A 14,538-nucleotide genomic window follows, 5' to 3' on the forward strand; every position below is an offset into this window, starting at 1 on the left:
CACAAATGACAAATGGCTTTAGAACATATAACTGTACCGCTGAATGGCAAATATATTTTTCTTTTTTCCACTTATACACTCCACAAAGGGGCTTTAGAACAAATAACTGCACTGCTGAGCGGCAAATAGGTCCTTATTTTTTTCCACTTATACACTCCACAAAAGGATGTAGAAAATATAACTGCACCGCTGAGCGGCAAATAAGTCCTTATTTTTTTCCACTTATACACGACACAAAAGGCTTTAGAACACTTAACTGCACCGCTGAACATGAAATATATTTATATTTTTTCCACTTATACACTCCACAAAAGGCTGTAGAACATGTAACTGCACCGCTAAACTGCAAATATATTTTTCTTTTTTCCTCTTATACACTCCACAAAAGGCTTTAGAACATAAAACTGCACCGCTGAACGGCAAATATATTTTTCTTTTGCCACTAATACACTCCACAAAAGGCTGTAGAATATATAACTGCACCGCTGAATGGCAAATATATTTTTCTTTTTTCCACTTATACACTCCACCGCTGAACGGCAAAAATATTTTTATTTTTTCCACTTATACACTTTACAAAAGGCTTTAGAACAGGCATCTCAAACTGCGGCCCTCCAGCTGTTGCAAAACTACAACTCCCACAATGCCCTGCTGTAGGCTGATACCTGTAGGCTGTCCGGGCATGCTGGGAGTTGTAGTTTTGCAACAGTTGGAGGGCCGCAGTTTGAGATCCCTGCTTTAGAACATATAACTGCACCGCTGAATGGCAAATATATTTTTCTTTCGCCACTAATACATGACAAAAAGGGCTTTAGAACATATAACTGCACCGCTGAACGGCAAATATATTTTTCTTTTTTCCTCTTTTTTCTTTTTTGGGCTGTAATTTTCGGACTTCACCACACAACGGCTAATAAGCCCTTTTTTCCCCACTAAACCCTGTTAATGGCTGTATCAAACAGCACTTGCGCCCCAATAACAAGAATGGTTTGCTGGAATTACAGAGCTGTATAATGACAATTTAGATTCCCAGTCAGTGCAGCAAGGTGTAATAGAATTGTTCCTATTACCCAGGCTGTGACCTCCCCTACTGAACCCTGTTCTACATAAATGCTGCACTTGTAAATTGTTTTTTCAGCAAAATGAAGTCTTTCCTAGCACTGTCCCTAAAGCCTGCTGATGTCTCTCCCTGCACTAAGTGCACTGGAAAATGGCAGAATCCAAGATGGCTGAGGCTGTTTATAGGGCTGTGACATCACACGGCTGGCTGGATGCTAATTGGCTGCATGCATGTAATTATGGGTGATCCCGCCTTCCTAGAGTTCCTTGCTCCATGTCCTCACACGTGCAGCAGCCATTTTAGGAAAAAAATCGTTATGACGAAGCAAGAGGAAATTGGTATTTGGTGCGAATCAAATTTTTCCTGAAATTCGGATCGAATTCCACTTCATCAACTTCGATTCACTCATCTCTAATTAAGATGTGTGTCCCAATACTGTTTCATACATGATTGCTACTTTGTCTATTATTGCTATTCTTGCCTTTTTTTTATCTGAAATGGCGCATCTCTGCATTAAGTTATGATCTGATTTTGCAACTACAACATGAGTACCTCTTTCCAGAAATTAATGTTAGTGACTTTGATTTTATCTGTCATATGAATAGTTCCAATCTGTTCCACCATAGCTGCACACATTTCATTGACTACAAATATCATTAGCGTGCAGGTGGATTATTGGGTTTATCAGAATGTATATCACATAGGGAGAGGATTTATAATCTATGCATCAGAGATTCACTGGAGTTATCTGCATTAGAGGATTCTAGTTTTTCCATTACAACACCATTGGCTTCTATTGGCTTCTTTTTCATTTTTTCCTGTTCCTCTGTGTCTGCAGCTTCTTCCATAGTGTTCAGAAGTGGCTTTCCAAGTGTTTCTGGCAGCATAAGAGTTAAAATACCAGTAACTAAGGTCAGGGTCCCGACAAGAACCTGAGAGAATACAAATTAAATGTTACTAATTTTTTGCTTAAAGTTGTGCCTAAACTTATAAATTAACTTTATTAAAACGTGCTCTAAATGAGATTAAATACTTTTTTGTAGTATGCTTTAAATTTTTTTCTACTTTTCTCAGCGAAATACGCGTCTGAAGTTCAGGTGCCTATTGCGTTTTAGAATTTGTACTCCCGTACAGTGCTGTGGTATGCAGGCTGTTAGTGGAATGAGTACAGGGCAGGAGCTCCATAGGACATTGCTCCTCTGCCTGTGCCCGCTCTGCTAAATGCCAAGCTTTAGGAGAGCAGCACTGGTACAGGCACAAGCAGCTATGTACTATGCAAGCTCCTACCTGTTCAGTGCTCAGTGCGGTCTCAGTGAATCTGTACTCCCATACACAGCAGTGTACAGGAGTACAAATTCTGAAGACATTTTTTAAAACAATAATTAAAGCATATTAAAAAAATTCATTTAGTTACATTTAGAGTAGGTTTCAATTAAGTTGATTTGCGAGACATAGAATTTTTGTATTAATTTTTCAAATGGAATTAATACTGAAGAGAATAAATAATACATTGCAATCTGCAATACAGTTCGGAATCTTATCTAGCAACCTTGTATACAGAGTCAAGTGAAATAGAACACATGCTCACATTGTAAATTATGTTATTAGTGTACCTAATCTGGAGCATGGTTTAGGTATACTTTAAAAGAGCATGCAAAACCACCATAAAGATGTAGACCAGGGATGGCCAACCCTCGGCTCTCCAGCTGTTGCAAAACTACAACTCCCAGCATTCCCAGAATGTCTAGAGCTATCAGCCTACAGCTGGAAAGCCGCAGGTTGGCCATCCCTGATATAGACTGTGGACTATGTTAAAGAAAATAGAAAGATTAAATTTTCTAATGTTATTTGAATGTGATTTCCAGAGTTAAAATGATATTTGGGTAACCTGAGTTATAGAAGTCGAAGAGTCTGTACCTGTGGCATGAATATCCATACATCTGTCAGGTATACACAGAATGGCGCAACCACACTACCAACCCGGCATATCATGCTCCCACTACCAACAGCCAAGGATCTAAAATTGCAAGAAAATGAACTCATATTAGGACCTGAAAATGTCCTATGTAAGAATTATACTTTATAAGTTACGTCAACACTTCAAATCAAATCCTCTTACCGTATGGGTGTTGGGTATAGTTCAGCTGTGTATAGGTAAATTAATCCAAATGCAGTACCTACTGAAAACTTCCCTGCCATGCTCATAACAATGGTTATTGTATTGTAGTCCTGTAATGCAAACAAATGGGTTAGCCTCACAACTTTGTGCAAAAAAAGTAGGGGGGAATTTATTATTAGGAGAATATTTGAAGTCAGTTTTGCTTCAGTCTATGTTGGAGTACTTTGTGCCACATTTGTCAAATGGTGCATGTTGTTTGATAAATTTGGCTTGTCCTTAAACCTGAGGCTGGGTTCACATGGGTGTTGCGGGTGCGTTGCGAGAAAAGATGCGGGTGCGTTGCGGGAACATGCATGATTTTTCCCCATGAGTGCAAAGCGCTTTAATGTGTTTTGCACGCCCATGAGAAAAATCGCCATGTTTGGTACCTAGACCTGAACCCGGATTTCTTCACAGAAGTTCGGGTTTGGGTTAGGTGTTCTGTAGATTTTATTATTTTCCCTTACAACATGGTTATGAGGGAAAATATCAGAATTCTTCATACAGAATGCTTAGTAAAATAGTGATGGAGGGGTTAAATTTTTTTTTTAACTCACCTTAATCCACTTGTTCGCAGCCCGGCTTCTCTTCTTTCTTCTTCTTTGAGGAAAAGGACCTGTGGTGACGTCACTGTTCTCATCACATGGTTCATCAAATAATCCATCACCATGATGATGGATCATGTGATGGACCATGTGATGAGCGCAGTGACATCACCACAGGTCCTTGTCCTCCTGGACAGCAAAGAAAAAGACAGAAGAGAACAAGTGGATGAGGCGAGTTAAATTTTAATTTTATTTTTTAACCCCTCAAGCCCTATTTTACTATGCATTCTGTATTAAGAATGCTATTATTTTTCCTTATAACCATGTTATAAGGGAAAATAATAATGATCGGGTCCCCATCCCGATCATCTCCTAGCAACCATGCGTGAAAATCGCACGGCATCCGCACTTGCTTGCGGATGCTTACGATTTTCACGCAGCCCCATTCACTTCTATGGGGCCTGCGTTGCGTGAAAAACGCACAAAATAGAGCATGCTGCGATTTTCACGCAACGCACAAGTGATGCGTGAAAATCACCGCTCATGTGCACAGCCCCATAGAAATGAATGGGTCCGGATTCAGTGCGGGTGCAATGCGTTCACCTCATGCATTGCACCCGCACGAAAATCTCGCCCGTGTGAACCTAGCCTAACACTTTTTCTAAAAAAGTCTCAATGATAAATCTGGAGTGAAACTCATTAACATAGCTCACCACACCCACTTTTCCATCCATATTACAAAACTGGAGTGATTGGTGTACACATGCAAAAAGGTGCAAAATTTAATGCGAATGTAATAAGTAGCATATTTTTGCGCAATCACATACATTTTGCAAGTGCAAAAAAGTCGCAAAAGCCCTATTTTGTGACTTTTTGATGCCAGAATTCTGGAGTGAAGGTATGAAATATCAGGGCCGTAGTGTTGTGCAGAATGTATAATAAGGACCTTGTTCATGCTTCTCAAACCAGTTATTGATAAAGTGTGGTGTGCCTTCCAGGTGTAATTCAATAGTGCAGTCCTACTGTCCTGGCACAAGAATTCTTCCGTCCCTGAGATCTTTCTTTCCTTCCTCTCTGATCTGCAGTATACAACAACTTTTCAGTATGCAACAATATTTTCTAAAATATCCTAGTCTAGTGAATTGGCTCCCCCCCCCTCCCCCCTCCCCCCTACATAATCTATTAATCTATGTTCTGGGGACCTGGGTCAAGACGGCAAAGAGTATATACAGGTGGTGCTGAGGAGCAACTCTGAGGGACACAGGTGGTGATGAAGGTAAATTATACCATGTAATAAGTGGTAGTTTAACATATAAATCAGAAATACCTTCCAATAGTGGCAAAATAATACAACAGTATCTTTTACTTGGAGGGAAAGGAATAGCACGGATACCTCTGGAATGACCATAATTACAATACAGATGACAGTACTGAGTAAAAGGAACGGAGCCAATGTATTCCTTCTTCCAAGTTTGTCCATACAGAAACAGCAGACGATATATGATGGAATCTCCACAGCACCTACAGTATAAAATCATTTTCAGCAATTATTTCATTTTTCGTTGAATATGCCTAGATAATAACATATAAGGAATTAGGATGCTTTGTAAAAATAGGGCCCTATTGTTCTCTCTTTGACATGTGCTAAGATTTATTAGTAGGTAAAAGCTATGCTATTATTTTAGGATGTTGCTCAGTCCCAGTGTCGGACTGGGGTGCCAAGGGCACTCCAGAGTCATTCATTTTGGAGGCCTACTGTACAGCTACATGCAAATATTACCTACTCACACAGTGAAGAAAAGATACTACAGGATGATTGATTATGGGGGGTCCCTGCAGCAACTTGGAGAAGGCAGGTCCCTGGGGAAAGAGGATGCTGCCTGGCCTTCCTCTATACAAAGAAGTCATCTCAGCCCCCCGATGTATCTATAATAATAATCTGGCTTGTTTGCTAAATAATCTTTTCAGTTTTTATATGAATTTAGGCCGGTTGGGGTGTTGTATACTGCCTATCCATATGTAGCGCTGTCTACTGAATCATGTGCCAATTGTGCAGGGGGGACTAGGGACCTTGCTCTAGGGCCCATTTGGGCATTTACCCACCAGTTTGAGCCTGCTCAGGCCTAGAATCCTAGAACTTAGTGAGGTCAAGATATATAGTGATAGCTCTAAAAACGTATTCAATGTGGTTCTGCATGGAGTATGGAGATTTGGGAAACCCATCTTTTCTATCTTTTCTATAACATCTTTTCTATACCATGCAAATACCACTGTGGATGCAATATATGGAAAACTCCATGAACAGGGTTGCATAAATTAAAAATTCATATAGTGTTTATGCAATATACAGCACTGTATAATCTGTCTGTTTGTACACTTGAGTATACTGACAATATTAATACCTGCAAGAAATAAGTTGAAATATTCATTTCCTCCCAAGTTGACAGAGTTTAAAGCAAATACATAATAGCCAAAGCTTCCAGTAAACCAAATAAGCCACACAGATATGGTCCTTCTGGCAAATGTCCAGCTGTGAAATAGATCAAATAGGTTGTGTTTTTTGGCAGGCTGGGCATCAGTTTCACTAGGCTCCCTGCCCTCCTCCACCGGGCATAATTCTGATAACTTGAATTGAGTGCTCACTTTGTTCCATTTTTCCATTGTTGCAATGACCCTTTCTACTTCTTTGCATTTTCGTTGGGACTGCAGCCAGAATGGAGTCTCAGGGAGCATCCAGCAGCACATTATGAATGGTAGGGTGATGACAGACAGTATTAATTGATATATCCACCAAGTACGCACCAAATAACCAACTAGAGCCACAATCATAACTCCAACAGCAAAGAAAGTATGAATGTGTATTGAGGCCCAAGTGCGAAATTTGCTTCCTACATATTCTGTCACATAAACAAACACCACAACTAGGTAGCCACTCGACACCTGAAAAGATAGAGAACACGATCATTACTGTACAACCAGTCCTTATACTGCACATAAAAAAATGTTAAGTGCCTGCACATACCAAAGAAAGGTATTTTTTAGATTAAGTACTTATAAGTATATTACAACTCATCGCAGTTTCCAAGTTGCATGACATTTATGGGACTATACTGTACTCTATATGCTTCAATTTCAAATTATGGCATACTCCATCATTACATTTTTTATATGGCACCAAATAGGCAAAGTTGCTTGCTGCCTCTGCCTCTGTACCGCCTCTGTGCACACGCCTCTGCTGTGTGTATACACGGGGGCATATTTATAGGTGGTTCACAGATAGCAGTTGCTACCAGGCCCAGTAGCTGGAGGGGGCCCAAAGACCTCTCTGCCACAGAAGACGTCACCAGTATAATAGAAAGTACATGAAAGGTGGGGGCTGTGCTACCGATTTTGCCCTGGAGCCCAGGATCTTCAAGTTATGTCTCTGTATATGGGCTAAAGTTGACATTTCAGTTTCTTCTGAAACTGTCTTTACTCTGCAACTGCTGAAAAGACTAATGCTAAATGAAATAAAAGTAGGTACACATGAGCTTTACAGTTTGCCATGATCAGTTGTCATGTTTCATAGAAATGACTGGTACCCATCAACCAACCCATCAAGGTCCTTGTTTCCTGTAGGCTGTGCCCAACCTATCATGACCTATGTGGATTAAAACAGTGGAGATAAATTGAGATCCATTTGCACCTGTCTTCCAATTTGTCACCCATTGCCCTCAATAAAAAAGATACCATTGCTGACTATGACTTGCATAATTTGTATTAAAATACTTTTTTAGCAAAACATAAAGGAGAAGATTTATGGTACTTTCACACTAGCATTAAAGTTTTCCGATATTGAGTTCCATCCTAGGGGCTCAATACCAGAGGAAAACTTTTATCCTAATGCATTCTGAATAGAAAGCAATCCGTTGGGTATGCATCAAGATGTCTTCAGTTCAGTCACTTTTACAGTATTTGGCCGGAGAAAATACTGCAGCATGCTGCAGTATTTTCTCCGGTCAAAATTCCGGAACACTTGCCGGAATGCCGGATCTGGCATTAATTCCTATTGAAATGTATTAGTGCCAGATCCGGCATTAAAATTTCTGCATTGATGGATCCGGTCTTCCGGTCTGCACATGCCCAAGACTTTAAGAATGTGAAAATAATAAATACCAGATCCATTTTTCCAGATGACACTGGAGAGACGGATCCGGAATTTCAATGCATTTTTCAAACGGATCTGCATCTAGATCCGGAAACAAATGGTTTCAGTTTGCACACGTTTTTCCGGATTCGGCAGGCAGTTCCGGCAACAGAACTGCCTGCTGGAATTCTCTAAGGCCCCTTTCAGACGAGCGAGAATTCCGTGCGGGTGCAATGTGTGAGGTGAACGCATTGAACCCGCACTGAATCCGGACCCATTCACTTCAATGGGGCTGTTCAGATGAGCATTGATTTTCACGCATCACTTGTGCGTTGCATTAAAATCGCAGCATGTTCAATATTCAGCATTTTTCACGCAACGCAGGCCCCATCGAAATGAATAGGTCTGGGTGAAAATCGCAAGCATCTGCAAGCAAGTGCGGAAGCAGTGCGATTTTCACGCATGGTTACTAGGAGATGATGTAAGTAAAATGATAAAAGTCAATTTACTGTGTTATTTTTAGTCTTATAACATGGGTGTAAGGGAAAATAATAGCATTCTTAATACAGAATGCTTACTAAAATGTGGCGTTAGGGGTTAAAAAATAAAAAAATAATTAACTCACCTCATCCTCTTGTTCGCGCAGCTGGCATCGTCTTCTTTCTTCTTCCTTCAGGACCTGCCAAAGGACCTTTGATGACGTAATTTCTATCTTCAATCAGCAGGACCTGCACTGATATCACCGCGCTCCCCACGTAATGAGTGCGATGATGTCATCAAAGGTCCTTTGGCAGGTCCTGAAACAAGAAGAAAGAAGATGATGCCGACTGCGCGAACAACAGGATGAGGTGAGTTAATTTTTATTTTTTTAAGCCCCTAAAGCCACATTTTAGTAAGCATTCTGTATTAAGAATGCTATTATTTTCCCTTAGAACCATGTTATAAGGGAAAATAATAAAATATACAGAACACCTAACCCGAACTTCAGTGAAGAAGTCTGGTTTGTGTCTGGGTACCACAGTCAGTTTTTTATCATGCGCGTGCAAAACGCATTGCACCCACGCAATAAAAACGGAATATCGGAACACAATCGAATTTTCTTAAAATGAATCTGTCACTTTAAATATGGTGTCATAGCTGTAAGAAGCAAGTTATAGAGCAGGAGGAGCTGAGGGAATTGATATATAGTTTGTGGGCTTTGAAGTCAAAGAGGTGGTCCTGTCACTGACAACCTTTCCTGTATCAAATAGTATATACTGATAGCTGTCACTGATAGGACCGCTTCCTTGACCTTAAAACCCAGAATGAGCAGGAATTTAAATAAATGAAATACAAGTTATACTAAATTATTTCCCACAAAACTATATATCAATCTGCTCCTATCCTACTCCTCTATGACATATTGCTGATAGATTACACTGCATTTTCATGGTGACAAGTGCTTCTTACGCCAATCCTAATAAGGCTGGGGCTAAATGACATGACCAAGGATCACAGTGTAGAAGGGCAGCCATAGACTCGGGATCCTAGAATAACAAAAGATCCAACCAGTTTTTATGTGATTCTGAGGTCATGGTAAACATGCAAGTCCCACTGCGACCCCCATTAATTTCTATGGCTGCCCTGCTACACTGCGATCTTTGATTGTGCAAGATCGCTGTGTAGCCCCAGCCTAAATAATTGGTCTAATCTTTGTTTAAAATGCAACAAGATTAATAAGAGGAGCATGTATCTCAGAGGTCTGTACACCAGAAAATGAAATCTATGCTGTCAAGGAGCTCACAAAGAATTTTTGTTTAACTTACAACAAGAATTATTAAATATGTCAGGTTGCAAATTTTTGTGCAAAATGGGACTTGCACCAAAGTTTACAATTTTTCTTTGCCAGACAATTAGTGTGGAACATTAAACTAGATAGTCTAAAAGTACACCAGGTTTATCATCCAGCATCACCAGCTTTGATAGATCTGCAGAATATTTAGACTGTCTAGTCTAAGCTTGCACTGTCTGAAAATTAGCCAGTACTAATAAATCTGAACCCTTTAATGTTTTGGATTCTAATTAACTAGGTTTTTATTTGTAGAGTTTGGTATATTGTAACATATAATAAAACAAACACACCATAGCCAGGATAAAACGAGTAATGACAAAGCTGTAGTAGTTGAAAGTAAATGCCACTGCAACACCGAATATAAACTGGCATGAGCTTGTGATCCACATTATTGGTCGTCTTCCCACTCTGGAGATAACGAGAAAAACAAAAAGTTCAGCAAAACAAAAATTCTACATCAGATAATAACACTTTTTTCGGTGGATGGTTGGTCTGATACGTCATCAATATCCATAGCCCGGATAAGCCCTCAAAGGGCATATATACCATAGAGGCAACCCATGTACCTTCTAGAGGACACATTATTTGGCCACTCAACTCAGAATTTCTATTTCCACTCTGTAGTGTCTTTGCTGGCATATTGCAGCTCATTTCTTATTCAAGTGTATCATGGAAAAATAGTTCTATGTCTTCACACTTCTTTTACATTTTGTTGAGGCCTTGTTCTAAAAAAACAAGCAAGTTTTCCCCCATGAATCTGCACTTATTAAACCACAATGATAAAGTGAAAACAGAATTTTAGAACACTTGAAATTTAGTTCTGGAGGCCCCCTATTTCTCTTGATCATCTGTGATATGTTCCTACAACGTGATTGGAGTTCACTTGTGGTAAATTCAGTTGATTGGACATGATTTGGAAAGAAACACCTCTGTGTAAGGTCTCACAGCTGACAATGCATATCAGAGCAAAAATTGAGCCATGAAGAGGAAAATGCTGCCTGTAGAGTTAAGAGACAGGATTGTGTGGAGCTGATAGAGCTTCAGAGGATCTTCATAGAAGAATGGCAGACAACCACAGACAGATCTGGACAAGGGTACAAAAAGTTTATTTTCTGCTGCACTGAAAGTTCCCAAGAGCACAGTGGCCTCCATATTTCTTAAATGGAAGTTTGAAACAAGCAGGACTCTTCCAAGAGCTGGCTGCCCCACCAAACTAGTAGTAATCGGGGGGGGGGGGGGGGGGGGGAAGGGCCTTGGTAACAGAGGTGACCAAGAACCCAATGATCACACTGTCTGAACTCCAAAGATGTGCAGACTAGAGAATCTTCCAGAAGATCAATCATTACTGCAGCACTCCCCTAATTTGGACTTTATGGCAGAGTGGCCAGAAAGAAGCCTCTCCAATGTAAAACACACATGAAAGTTTGCAAAAAAGACACCTACATAACTATTTCAGACTGTGAGAAACAAGATTCTCTGGTCCGATGAAACCAAGATTTAACTTTTTGGCCTCAATTCTAAGGCCCCTTTCACACGGGCAAGAATTCCGCGCGTCTGCAATGCGTGAGGTGAACGCATTGCACCCGCACTGAATCCGGAGCCATTCACTTCAATGGGGCTGTGCACATGAGCAGTGATTTTCACGCATCACTTGTGCGTTGCATGAAAATCGCAGCAAGCTCGATATTGACGCAGGCCTCATAGAAGTGAATAGGGCTGCGTGAAAATAACAAGCATCCTCAAGCAAGTGCGGATGCGGTGCGATTTTCAAGCATGGTTTCTAGGTAACAATCGGGATGGGGATCCGATCTTTATTATTTTCCCTTATAACATGGTTATAAGGGAAAATAATAGCATTCTTAATACAGAATGCTAAGTAAATTAGGGATGGAGGGGTTAAAAAAAATTATATTAAACTCATCATATCCACTTGTTCGCGCAGCCCGGCTTGTCTCCTTTCTTCTTCTTTGAGAACCTTGGAGAAAAGGACCTTTGGTGATGTCACTGCGCTCATCGCATGGTCCATCACATGGTCCATTTTTTTTTTTTTAACCCTTCCATCCCTAATTTACTTAGCATTCTGTATTAAGAATGCTATTATTTTCCCTTATAACCATGTTATAAGGGAAAATAATAAAATCTACACATATTTTTTTTTATCCATATTGCTTCCTTTGCTGGCTTGATTCATTTTTCCATCACATTATACACTGCTTGCTTCCATGGTTACAGACCACCCTGCAATCCATCAGTGGTGGTCGTGCTTGCACACTATAGGAAAAAGCACTAGCCTATGTGTGCTCCCACGTTTCCGGCCGCCAGAGAGGCTGGTGCTTTTTCCTATAATGTGTAAGCATGACCACCACTAATGGATTGCAGGATGGTCGTAGCCATGGAAATGAGCAGTGCATAATGTGATGGAAAAATGAATCCAGCCAGCAAAGAAAGCAATATAGACAATCACAATACATAAGTAAGTGCCTTGGGTTAACTTTCTCTACATGATAAATGCCACCTGCTGAAGTGAGGATAGGTCATCAGTATCAGGAGACTCGAAAACCCTTTAAAAATAAAAGTGCTTTTTGCTGCAGTATTTTAAAACGGTGCCAAGCTTTATGCTAGCACGGTTTTTTGATTAATCACAGTTGGCCTCTACCACTGATCTATATGCTAAAAAGAAATGAGAAATTTGACAGGGCATAAAGGGTGGGCGTGGGATGTGGGGGGTCGATATTTTTTAATGAGTGGTCCTGTTTAGGAGTAACTGTGAAAATTTCTAATGCTAATGCTCATATATAAAATGTGACGGTGGAAATTTCCATTAATAAATCAGTATCCAGTAGAACTTGCATAACCCAAAATGCCCCCTGTAAATTAATTATAACGTTTTTAAATTGTCAATTTTAGATGAAAAAAACCTGATGATCTTTGCACTTTTGTACTCCTGCCTAATTGGAATTATTCAATGTTGGCTCCATTTGGTGGACTCCTGTACCAGAGGTGGCCTCATTAAGTTTTGGCAAATACATCAAGGGTGATTTGTATTTATATATAAACATGTTTTTACTATTAGTATGGATTTTAATGTTTCCTGATGGCATTCTAAATTCTTAGATTTTTTTTTTTTAAAGAATTCTTCAAATCAAGTACATTGTAGTCATTGTTTTGCCATATACTGAATGATCTTTACCTGAATTGCTGTGCTAATTACACATAGGCCTGACTCTCTTGGATGCAAACATATATTTTCGTGATCCTATAATTTCGTGATCCTTTGATTCAGTAGTCTCACAATTAAACAGTACTCTTTTGGATTATATAATACATAACCTTTCAAGTATAATGTTTTTTAAGCTCTTGTGTGTAAATATTGCTGTTACATACTTGTTAAGACGCCCCCTACGTGTCCAGTAGCTCAGTCCTACCATTAGGATCTTCTTTTACACGGTAGGTGAAGTGACTGTTACTTTTGAACTGTAGGTGAACCAGTGGCGTAGGGATTGCCATAGCAACCATAGCAGTGGCTATGGGGCCCTACGCCACTGGGGGCCCGCCCGGGCCTGTTGATTTTTTTATTTGATTTTTTTACATCCACTTGCCGGCCCGTCTGTGGGCGGTCCGTGGCCTGGGCCAGCTCGGGCCTGGCTGGGGACGGGGAGAAGGAGTCAGGAGAGAGCAGGGCAGTGAGGGCACGAAGGGGCCAGGCAGCAGATGAGAGAGGCCGCGGTGGAGGGGGTCGGGCCGGGGTCACGGGGGTTGGTACTATACCTGGTCCTGGAGTCTAGGAGGGAGTGGCCTCGATTCCCGCCGCAGCAGTGTCTGAGACTGACTGAGAGTGTCAGTCTCACTGCTGCCAGCCTGTGCCTCAGCTCAGCCTGCCTTCGCTGTGGTGGTACCGGTGGCCGGTCCGAGTCTGACCCTTCTCCAGTCTGCTCCCTCCTCCTCAACTGGTCAGTGGTCTCCACTTCACTCCGGCGTCCACTCCACTGTCTCCAGTCCTGCCTCTGTGCCTGTGCCTGCGGCTGCCAAGTGCCTGCTGTAACAGCTGCCCTGCTTCTGTTCTGACTGTGCCAGTGTGCCTCAGTCTAAAAGTAAGTGATTAAGTGAAAAATAATTGTGAGAACTTAGAACTAAGGTTCAGAAGATTATGATGATCAGTACAGTATTGTGATGATGTTGAACTTGATAATGATCTGAATTCTGAAGTTAAAAAGAGCAGCCTGCAGACCTGAAGTGAAGGAGGGTGTGGGGGCCCCTGCCCCCTTCCTTCTCTTGGGGCCCCCGCACCCTCCTTATCATTGCAGGTATGCAGGCAGCTCTTTTTAACTTCAGAATTCAGATCATCAGACTCTCACTAATTACAGATTTACAGCACACACACCCCTGTAGTGTCCACCATCAGACAGGGGAGGGAAGAAACCCCAGAACTAGAGTGTGCCCCCCAACTGGGGTTTCTTCCCTCCCCTGTCTCATGGTGGACACTACAGGGGTGTGTGCTGTAATTAGTAAGTGAGAGTCTGATGATCTGAAGTTAAAAAGAGATGCCAGCAGTGATAAGGAGGGCGCCCCTTCCTTCTTTTGGGGGGCACACTCTAGTTCTAGGGTTTCTTCCCCCCTTCTTATATGACAGAATAAGGGTACTTTTACACTTGCGGCAGGATGAATCCAGCAGGCTGTTCAGCCTGTCGGATCCGTCCTGCCGCTATTTCGCTGGACCGCTGCTCCGTCCCCATTGACTAAAATGGGGATGGGGGCGGAGCTCCGGCGCAGCTCATGGCGGTGGGAGATCTAGGATGGGCGTTTGGGTGGGAGCTCTGG

The 14,538-nt window shown here is 41.3% G+C and overlaps 1 protein-coding gene across 2 annotated transcripts in view; it reads right to left on the reverse strand.

Moving 5' to 3' along the window:
* Positions 1–1,246: 1,246 nt before the first annotated feature.
* The window catches only part of SLC22A16 (solute carrier family 22 member 16), a 40,096-nt gene continuing 26,804 nt past the window's right edge, over positions 1,247–14,538 (reverse strand). For both annotated transcript variants that reach the window (XM_044291634.1, XM_044291635.1), the window contains exons 3-8: positions 10,011–10,128; positions 6,166–6,703; positions 5,157–5,284; positions 3,180–3,289; positions 2,978–3,077; positions 1,247–1,992 (exon numbers count right to left, since the gene is read on the reverse strand). In XM_044291634.1, the coding sequence (XP_044147569.1) occupies positions 1,774–1,992; positions 2,978–3,077; positions 3,180–3,289; positions 5,157–5,284; positions 6,166–6,703; positions 10,011–10,128 (1,213 nt within the window). In that variant the 3' untranslated portion in view covers positions 1,247–1,773. The remainder of the gene's footprint in view (positions 1,993–2,977; positions 3,078–3,179; positions 3,290–5,156; positions 5,285–6,165; positions 6,704–10,010; positions 10,129–14,538) is intronic.

The sequence above is a fragment of the Bufo gargarizans genome, chromosome 4 (assembly GCF_014858855.1).
Source record: "Bufo gargarizans isolate SCDJY-AF-19 chromosome 4, ASM1485885v1, whole genome shotgun sequence".
NCBI lineage: Eukaryota > Metazoa > Chordata > Amphibia > Anura > Bufonidae > Bufo > Bufo gargarizans.